Source organism: Anarrhichthys ocellatus, unplaced genomic scaffold (assembly GCF_004355925.1).
Source record: "Anarrhichthys ocellatus isolate YVR2014 unplaced genomic scaffold, GSC_Weel_1.0 scaffold108, whole genome shotgun sequence".
Lineage (NCBI taxonomy): Eukaryota > Metazoa > Chordata > Actinopteri > Perciformes > Anarhichadidae > Anarrhichthys > Anarrhichthys ocellatus.
The window spans coordinates 483,035-493,642 of NW_022280138.1; the positions used below are offsets into that span (position 1 = coordinate 483,035).

The window sequence follows — 10,608 nt, forward strand, 5'->3', positions numbered from 1 at the left end:
TATATGTATATATGTATGTATATATATGTATATGTATATATGTATGTATATATATGTATATATGTATGTATATATGTATGTATATGTATGTATGTATGTATATATGTATGTATATGTGTATATGTATATGTGTATATGTATGTATATGTATATATGTATATGTATATATGTATGTATACGTGTGTATATATACGTATATATGTATATATATGTATACGTATATATGTGTATATATATATATGTATACATATATATACGTATATATACATAGATTTCAGTTTTTCTTTTTTAATAAATTTGCAAAAATTTCTACATTTCTGTTTTTTTCTGTCAAGATGGGGTGCTGAGTGTACATTAATGAGAAATAAAATGAACTTTTTTGATTTTTAGCAAATGGCTGCAATGAAACAAAGAGTGAAAAATTTAAAGGGGTCTGAATACTTTCCGTACCCACGGTTGAGAATTGATGCCACACCTAGTTCAATTGGAATTTGTTTGTGGTTCATTCACAGGTCCTTGAATGACTAGGCTGAAAGCTACACAAAGACTAAAACTGTTTACTCCCAGATTGTATTATCTTTCCTAAACTTTTGCTACAGACCGATGTAGGCCAGCAGCTTGGTGGCTCAGTGTCCATTGTTGCTTTACAATATGGTTCAACAAAGTGTGTTGTTGTCGTGTCAGGTCCGCAGGCAGCATATGGACCGCTGCACCAATTTCCTGGTGGATGAGTTGGGTGTGGTAGACCGAGCCCAGGCCAGTGACCGCATCTTCTTCGTCTCTGCCAAGGAAGTACTTCAGGCTCGTGTACAGAAGGCTCAAGGGATGCCTGAAGCAGGTGGGAATGCTAGTCAGTGTGGATTCTGATGGCGTTTATGCAGTCATGAAAAACCTTGAATTTAAAATCATGAACGGTTTTGTGAAACGTCATGGAAAACAGTTTCATAGATATTTTAATGTGGTTCATTGAAGTTCAGCTTTAAACGTAAATCTTGTATTAACAATACAATGCTAGAGTAGACAAACCATCACTCAGGTCATTGATGATCACTGGTGTACTAGGCCACAGTGACGTTGTCTTGTCTGGAGTGACATACACATGGATTATCCATACCATAGCTTTTAAAAGAACACACTAAATGTGGACTGTGGAAAAATATTCCCCAGTTTTCTACAGTATTACTTATTGTTGTTCTGTTTCAGGTGGAGCTCTTGCTGAGGGATTTCAAGCCAGAATGTTTGAGTTCCAGAACTTTGAGAGGCGATTCGAGGTAAGACCTGCATGCCTGTACCAACTCTGAATGCGATTATAATAGGTCACAGATTTTAATACTAAGTTACATTTAACAGAAAGTCATCCCCCAGTTATGCTTACTTCCATGGTCTTCCATTTCATTTATCACTGTGACATCCATGACACTCCAGCATTGATGGCTGTGGGCGAGCAGTTTCCCTATGCATCCAGTATATATTATTGTTATTTAGCTTTTATTTCACGACACTTTCTGACTGAGCAATTATGTTATTCCTTGTGTAAAATTACAAAATAATCCAGATATCAAAAGTTACTTTTAGTTTGACTTTGAGTTGTGACTGCAGTGAGTCAGGCAGCCCATCCATTGAGTTGATGTGTGGATTGTTGGCCTGTCTGCTGCTCTGTGTAGGAGTGCATCTCCCAGTCAGCGGTGAAGACCAAGTTTGAGCAGCACACAGTGAGGGCCAAACAGATCTCTGAAGCCCTGCGCCGCATTATGGATTCTGTACACATTGCTGCACAAGAGCAGAGGTGAGTCAGGTATTAAAAGGAGATTGTACAAGTGCATGGATTGAGACAGTATGTGAAACAAAGACTGGAAACAAATGTGATCATCTTCCCTCAGATGCCTCTACACTGTTAAATAACATCTGGATTGCAGGATTGACAGTTAGTTTGGACTTTAAACACTCTTCATCCAGAGATGGGATGATTGGAGAAATAATTAAAATAAATAGTTTAATTGCAACAAAGACACCATCTTCAATGTACAACGTTATCAAATAGCATTCGGCTATGTGTGTGTTGGTAGAATCTACTGCTTTGAGACCAAAGAGGATCGTCAGGACCGATTGGAGTTTATAGACAAGCAGCTAGACTTGTTGACCATGGACTGTAAAGCCAAGATCAAGAAGATTACTGAGGAGGTGGAGAGACAGGTGAACCCCAACATGACATCATAACATACCTGCCTTTTTAGCAGCTGCATTGAAACAGCTGGACTTTAGTTCCTGAATCTCAATGGTGATTTGTGAAATGATGGAATTGTGGAATCTAATTATTTCCTCACTTATCAAATAAAAGTCAAAACTTTTTTTAGTCAAAAAACAACTTCAATATCAAGTTTATTTTCAAGTTCTGTTTCACTTGGTTCAACAGAGGGAAAGTTTTCACTCCTGCTGTCTGCTCATGTTCAGGTGTCCAATGCCATGTCAGAGGAGATCAGGAAGCTTCATGTGCTGGTGGATGACTACCACATGGACTTCCACCCATCACCAGTGGTGCTCAAGGTCTACAAGAATGTGAGTTTGAAAAAGATATTCAACAGAAATCGTTGACCTTAATGTGAGCTTCACAGGGCTGGCTGAAACTGAGGCCCCGCCTTCTGTCTGTCTAGTTCAGGGGTCGGCAACCTTTTCTATCCAAAGAGCCATTTTGTCCTATTTTCCACCAAATAAAATTCGTCTGGAGCCGCAAAAGCTATTTGATATCACAGCTGTGTATATATAGTTATATTATATATACAAAAACTATAGTTTGTTGTATTTATGGAAATATAGAACAAGAATAAAGATGATTCTTGAATTCTTTTTGCAATTTTACCTGATATAACAATATCAAACTCTTATGAAGAGGAGAGTTTGCTGCAGCAGCAGAGAAATCGCTCTTTGTTGCTCATCTCCAGCGTGACACTTTTCAGCACATGCTGTGTGCTTGTTGTGGAAGCATACAGGTAAGCCAGCATCGTTGGCAGTGAAAGCAAATGAAGACGTCCACGCAGAGTTAAACTCTCTATTTTCCTCCGTGACTTTTCTTTTTTTGGATTTATCCATTGATAGTTTACTGAGGGCGGGGGTCTGAAAATCATGATTAGCCACCTGCAGGGAAAAGCACTTGACAGAGGTAGAGGAGTTAACTGCCTGTGGGAATAATTAACATATAAGAGTCTGTTCCTTCTTGCTTATAAATTATGTTATCTCTGAACATGTTTCTCTTTTTGGAGAACGTCATGTGAGATAACTTCTTCGATTGGCACAATTTCCCTGCTCTTCTTTCTATTTCCTCGTCTCAGCCCCGTGTGTCACGTGTGTGTGTGTAAACCTCGCTCGAGTCAGGAAACTTGTCAGAATATCCATATTTGATTGGCTGAGCTGCATCACGTGATGTGATTTACAACGCATTGGTCGGCGTGTTTCTTGCACCGCTGAACAAATGCCATGAAAAAGCTGTGCCGGTTAAAATAGAAGCGCTCCGTCAAAGTAAAATCAGTTTTAGGTCCTGGGTCGGGATACAACGGCATCTGGGTCCGGATCTGGACCGCGGTCCGCCTATTAGTGACCCCTGCTCTAGGGGGTTTAAGGAGTATGCTCCGCCAAAAGAAAATGTTGTACAATAAAAAGTTAAATATATCCATCTGGTGCAATTTAAAGTTGTATGAATAAATCCTGTGCAATATGTGAACAAAATTTAAGAGGCAGAACTATGAAGAACGTTGTGCTTTTGTAAACAATTTTGTGCTCTAGCAGTGGATGTAGCAAGGTACATTTAGGCTACTTAAGTACAATTTGAGGTACTTCTACTTGTGTATTTCCGTTTTATATAACTTCTACTCCACTACATTTCAGAGGAAAATGTTGTACTTTAACCACTACAATTATTTGATAATATTAGTTACTAATACAATACAATACTAGTACAAAATATAAATCCACTAATTAACAAAGATGTATTGTTAAGTTGTACATAATCTAATCAAGTATATAAAGTCGATAAAATAAGCTTCTCCTTCACCAGCTTCAAATGAACGAGTAGAAGTGGTGCAACGGATCATGAAACTCACGGTTCAGATCTTATCACAGATCACAAATCGGATCAGCACAAAAGAAAAAAAGGAGCAAATATAAGTTTCAGAGATCACTGATCATGTGTCTCTTTGCCGCTGATACGAACTGATCATTGATGATCGATATTAACAGATACAGATCCCTTTGTTTGATTATAGCAGCTGGTCTACAAGGATCCAGACTATTTCTTTCTTTATGCCACCGTCCCAAAAATACTTTCAACCACTCTGAAGTCTGTAAACCTTCAACTATTCAAAATGTTATCCTTTTACTTTGTTAAAGTTATTTATAGTGTTTTTTCAGAAAGGCACACAATTCAAATGATTAGGAAATAAAAGATCGTATTTTCTTTGATTAAAAACAAATCTTGTCGTTATTAGTTTTAATGATTATCGGAGCTAGTGTAAACAGGTTATAGTTCCCTCTAATATCTATTTATGTTGCTGTGAAAACATCTTCAAACAACTGGATTCATTCAAGTTTCTCACCAACATACATTCTACAAGATTACACGTGAACACATCATGATAACGGTATGATTTACCTTCGCTCAATACTGATTTTCACCGAACAGAGCCTGAACGCATCACAATGGAACCTTGGTCCGTTGTCCATTAGCCACTTTACCAGCTCTCCTGCGGTCATTTTCAACCCGGATTGGCTGTTTACAATGTAACATTATCAGAGATCGGCCAAGAGAAAGCATCAATGATGTCCTGATCGCATATTTTACTGAACATTGGCGGATAACGATGTCAGTAAAACTTCATTTCACACTGTGATGGCGAAGGTAAACCGTCATTAATCCACGGTTCACATGTGTGCAGGACTTTCTTGTATTACTTACTTGTACCAATTGTTGTACCTTACAATGTGCTCCAGTAAACAATTTAATCATGATGTCACGGCAAAGAGTCCCACTTCCAAAGCACGGTAAACAACACATTTTTCGTGTTTGAACATGGGTCAGGTGTGTTGCAGACATGGCCGCAGCAGTGAGAGCGAACGCAGCCAGCATTAAGCTCACGGCTTTGGGAAGCTACGTAGTCCGGACGAGGAGTGCTGTAATATCGACAATGTTGGAGCCGCAAGCCACTTTCTGACCCGGGAAAAAAAAACGGTCGCAGCTCACCAGCCAGCCCACCTGTTCAGCATTGTACAATTATTTTTGGTTCATTGAAACAGGTACAAAATAGTCTTTGGCAGGCCACCACAGTCTTTAATCAATGTGTTTATGAGTCACATGTCCCACCTGCAGGCGCCATCTCACTCACTCTTCCTCTCCTTGCAGTTCTCGGCCAAACATTACTGCTGTAAACGCCGACTGTAAATAGCAAGATTGTCTACTAGTACCAAGTACATGGTAAATAGACTTGCATTTGTATAGTTTTTCTAGTTGTTGGACCACTCGGTGCGCTTTACACTACTTGTCGTCATTTACCCATTCATAGGTTGATGGCAGGGGTTACCATGCAAGGTGCATCAGAACTAAACTAATTCACACCCACAGCCTTCAGGAGCAATTTGGGGTTACGTGTCTTGCCCATGGACTGGAAGAGCTGGGGATCAAACCGCCGATCTTTCTGTAGGGAGAAAACCCACTCTACCTCTCAGCCCAGCCGCGATGTAGAGTAACAATGCATTCACCACGAACATCACAAAGCTGTGTCGCACCGGTACTGCTGCAATGATTTCTTTCATCGCACAGACCGATTTTTCCATAACACATGCCACATTTTTGTCAGTCAAACTAGCAAAGACAGTTGCGCTGTGCTTTGTGCCAGGTGTAAGATAGAGCCCTCAGTCTCTTAGACCGGCTCTTTTCCACACTGTCCTTTTAACTGTTGAGTCTGCAGATTGCCCCCAGATTTCTTTTTGTGTGTTCTGACCACTTCATGAGCTGGTTTGATAAGTCCCATTTATATACGGATAAAATAGGACGGTCTGAGATGAAACCATAATCCTGAATGTATGACTCTGCTGTGTGTGCATCCTGAAATATTCCTGCATCCAACAGTCTGATATGGACATGCAGCATAGTGTAAAGCTCATCCCTGGCCTCTTGTTGGCTCAATGAACCTGTATTAAGCCCATGTAATGTGCATTATGTACTGATGTACTCATTCAACTCAGCAATCTCATTTGATGGCAAGGAGGTAAAAACTGCTGCTCCTGCCTAAGCCTTTCTCTCTGTGATGGATGTTATGTACAGGCCAGAAAACACGAGGTCAGACTGACCTGGACAAACAAAATCTAATAGCAGTAAACCTGAACCTGGCTGAAGCACCAACTCTAGATGGTTAGCTCCTGGTTTGCTACTTGTAACATGCTTCACGTTGGAACCACAGAGGAAAGTTTACAGAGCCTCAACACAACTAGAACATGTCATTGCGTCAGACTCGCTGTCTGTTTCACTAGGTTCTGATGAGTGTTTCAAGGTCATTTTAATCCACAGTGCTGTTGTTGGATTCAAGGACCTCTTAGACTGTGGGGAAACCGCATGTGATCCAGCCTCTGCTATTAAGTCAGCCGGTTTCAATTATAAACAAAAGTATTTAATACTTCTGAAGCTAATACAATTACATAGTGAAGTACATTATTTACAGTTACATAAAATATGACCCGCGCCTCACCCCGAAAGCGTTACCACCCACACGGTAGAACAGGAGCAAGAGACGGAATCTTTCTCTGGCTCCCTCTTCAGTTTGAAATCCCCTCCCATATTGTCCATCTTAGTTCCTATTGGCTAACTCCAGCTGGCTCCTCCTTCTCGCTCAGGTGATGCTCCTTCTGCGTCCGCCTGTCTATAAATCCCTGTCTTTCCCTAAGCCTTACTCCTTACAGTTTAATACATTCAATGACTGTTTATCATAGAAGTGTTAAGCCATAAAAGACATTCTATATAAAGATAAGGATTTGCAACTTTTTGGCAAAAACCTCACACGTTTTACAAGCATAAATGGGACTTCCAAGTACTTGCTATCATATTATTCCCCACCTGTAAGAGGTGCTACTAATTCTACTAATAAACATTTCTAACTATCGATTCTAAAACACTCCTATAATTATGACTAATTATGAATTCTTAAACACTTATTATGATTTCTTAATTTTGAATCATTAAACACTTCTATTGTAATTTCTTGAAGTACAGTTCTAAACCTAAATGTCCTGCACTGTCTGCACCGTCTGCATCGCAGTTTAGACGTATTGTATAGAGTTTAATGTTGATGACATTCTCAAAGCACGAGAAACGAGACCTGGTATGTGTTTCAAGACGTGTCTTTGCCGATATTGCCGCACTGAGGACAGTCTGCCCCTGTTATAGAGAGGGCACAGTGAGCACTAAGCGGCGAGTTCCGGGCGAGGGGTTCTGTGAAGGGCCACCTTCACCCTAGGCCAGAGGTCTTCAACAGGTGGTCTGCGACCCCGAGGGGATCCACGGAGATACTGCAGGGGTCTCGTGAAATTTTGGGTTTATTTTTTTATTTTTCCCCAAACATGAATCTGCCCATTATTTTAATAGTTCAGTATTGTATGCAAGATAACAGGTATGTTTATGCATGGCAGTTGCACTAATAGGCCATCACTCATTTTCGTTTCCACATTTATATTTAAAATAAAAACATCAATTTGGGACTACAGATGAAAAATAGCCTTTTGGCTAACTCTTGCACATTTACAGAAATGTTTTTATTAATGTGCACTGTCCCTTATCACATAAACCAATGAATAAAAAAAGAATAGCTTGTATGCATGATTGTCATGCGACAAACGATGTTGATATTGGCATTGGTATCAGCTGACAAGGTATGTTTATAAAAGGCAGTGGCACGGCCACCCTACTCACTGTACCTTGCACATGTTTAAAATAAAAACATGAATATATGAACCTGTGTATTATTTGAATAGCTTAGTGTTGAATGCACAATAAAGATGTATGTTTATACATGGCACGAGGCCCAGTTTAATATAAAACACAATTTTATACAATATATATATAGTCGGGGGTCCCTGCTCCATCTCTCTATCAGTTTGGGGGTCCTTGGCCTGAAAAACGTTGAAGACCCCTGCCCTAGGTGTTCTGAGCTGACCTAGAGTGCCACCATGGAGGGAAAGCACTCAGCGAGGGCTGGTCAGCGCCACACATCGAGAGGCTATCCCCGACCCGCTGAATGGGGTGAAAGCACACCACTTTTAAGGAAAGAGGTGCGCTAATTTATGACACAGGCAAAACAAGAGCGTCATTGCAAAATGGAATGTGGCACAATAATCATTTTATGTCAAATATCTTGTTTTCATAATCTTTGAAAACCAAAATCTTAATTGAAATTGGATTAACTGCACAGCCCTATCTCCCACTCAACATGCCTCGCTGTGATTTAGAGCGTCCTGTAAGGCTTGAGTCAGTTTTTTCACACCTGGACACGTTTCTATAAAATGGTGTGTTTTTCACGCACCAATTTCTCATCAGATTTACATCAGTAATCTAAATCTTTCAGATATTAGTTTACCTTTGACTCACACGATACAGGTTGGTATTGGCAGCCATCATTTCTACAAACTGTGATGGACATCCTATGTCAGTATGAGGTGGTCTGGCACTTCTGCCACAGCACTAGTGTGGATGTACATGTAAGGAAACCAAACGGCAGCAGTTGATATTCCACTTGTTTGTTTTGTTCTAGGAGCTCCATCGGCACATAGAGGAGGGTCTGGGCAAGAACGTGTCAGAGAGATGCTCCACCTCCGTCACCAGTGCCCTGCAGGCCACACAGACTGACATGATCGGTAGGACTCCTCATGTTTACACCTGAGACAGCCGTCCACAAACATCCCCCTGTCTACAGTGCACATTTATGAGCATAATGCATGTAACATTGTTTACTATGACTGTAGTATCCTCAAGTGGAAACATGTATGTAGCCACACACTATGTGTCACTGACATCTGTGCTACGTTATAACTGAATATATTCTCTTGATTCTTTGCTGTGTGTGTGCAGAGGGTCTGAAGCCTCTGCTGCCCAACCCGGTTAGAGAGCAGGTGGACAAGCTGGTTCCTCGTCAGTGTTTCAGCCTCAGTTATGACCTCGCCTGTGACAAGCTTTGCAGTGACTTTCAGGAGGATATCAGCTTCCACTTCTCTCTGGGCTGGACCATGCTGGTGAACCGCTTCCTTGGGCCCAAGAACACCAGGCGGGCCCTAATGGGCTACAGCGACCAGGTAACACATGCAGGAACCAGATCAGTGAGACAGCACCTGGATGTTCTTGTTGAACTGAGTCAGTGGAGCTTCTAGAGAGGAGATTTACAGTATTCTTACAGGTTATTTAGCAGATGGCCTTCATAATGGGTTCTAAATCACCTTGTGCAAGAGCATTTTTGTATTCCTCTCCTAAACCTCTGACTATTTTCCATGAGGTTTGCTTGTTCGGTTGGTTGAATACCACTTGTTCATTAGTATTAACTCATTTTGCCTAATTGCTCATACGATATACACACATGCATGAGCATGTGATATACACACATATTTACCCACTTAATTGCAGAAAATCTCTCTTTAGGTGGAATTAAATGATTTGTATGCCTTCTGTTGTCATGATAGCCCACTGGCAGATGCAGACAAAAAATACAATTATTTTCAAAAGTGTACACATTCACTGGGAAACTTAGGTGACATGTTGGGATTAACTGATTTTGCCATAACCACAGTTATGTAACATCTCAGTTTCATAACCGTAAGAACTACAGAAGTTACGATATCTATGGGGTCCTGCATTGTTGCTCTGTTAATACAAATCTCAGGAGGTTTGAACTCGGCTGTGACTCGTTCACAATGTGTTACCGTTTACTTTGGGGATCTTGCAGAGATATCATATCACCGGCTGAGGAGGACTGTCCTCTCTTTCTCTGTGTAGCCATTGTGTTGGAAGTAGCCAAATGTTCCACTATAAGAGCTAACTGGATATAGTTGATGATGATAATAAATCGGCTACTTTAGTTCATTAGCTGTATTAGAAATATTTCATATTTCATAATTGTGATATGATTTTTTCATATTGTGACATCCCATGTAAACATGCAATATTTATTTATATGTAACATGTTGAGACATGACTGAGCAATCCATGCTCCTCTGCCAGGCTTTGTTGGATGATGCTGTAATAGGCATGTAATAGGCATGTTGACTAACCTGTAACATGGTTACTCTGGATTTCACCTCATATCTTCACTTCTCATAGAAACATTGTAGCATTGTGCTGGATCAGGACTGTCGGTAGCATTTAGAGCCAGTCTCTGCTCAGCTCTGTTCTCGCTGCAGGTCCCTCGACCAATGGCCCTGACTCCAGTCAGCACCAGCATGCCTCCATTCCCACAAAGCTCCGTGACCCAGGAGGAGCTGATGGTCTCCATGGTGACTGGTCTCGCCTCCTTTACCTCCCGTACTTCCATGGGTGTCCTTGTGGTTGGTGGCGTGGTAAGGACACACACACACACACACACACAC

General features: G+C 40.8%; 1 protein-coding gene across 1 annotated transcript in view; it reads left to right on the top strand.

Annotated features, from left to right (window-relative positions):
* Nucleotides 1–10,515, top strand: part of mfn2 (mitofusin 2) — a 38,817-nt gene extending 28,302 nt beyond the window's left edge. Inside the window, exons 8-14 of the mRNA XM_031876411.1 lie at nucleotides 685–838; nucleotides 1,204–1,271; nucleotides 1,665–1,786; nucleotides 2,067–2,193; nucleotides 2,452–2,556; nucleotides 8,787–8,889; nucleotides 9,104–10,515. Of these exons, the coding sequence (XP_031732271.1) occupies nucleotides 685–838; nucleotides 1,204–1,271; nucleotides 1,665–1,786; nucleotides 2,067–2,193; nucleotides 2,452–2,556; nucleotides 8,787–8,889; nucleotides 9,104–9,399 (975 nt within the window). The 3' untranslated portion in view covers nucleotides 9,400–10,515. The remainder of the gene's footprint in view (nucleotides 1–684; nucleotides 839–1,203; nucleotides 1,272–1,664; nucleotides 1,787–2,066; nucleotides 2,194–2,451; nucleotides 2,557–8,786; nucleotides 8,890–9,103) is intronic.
* The last annotated feature ends 93 nt before the right edge of the window (nucleotides 10,516–10,608 follow it).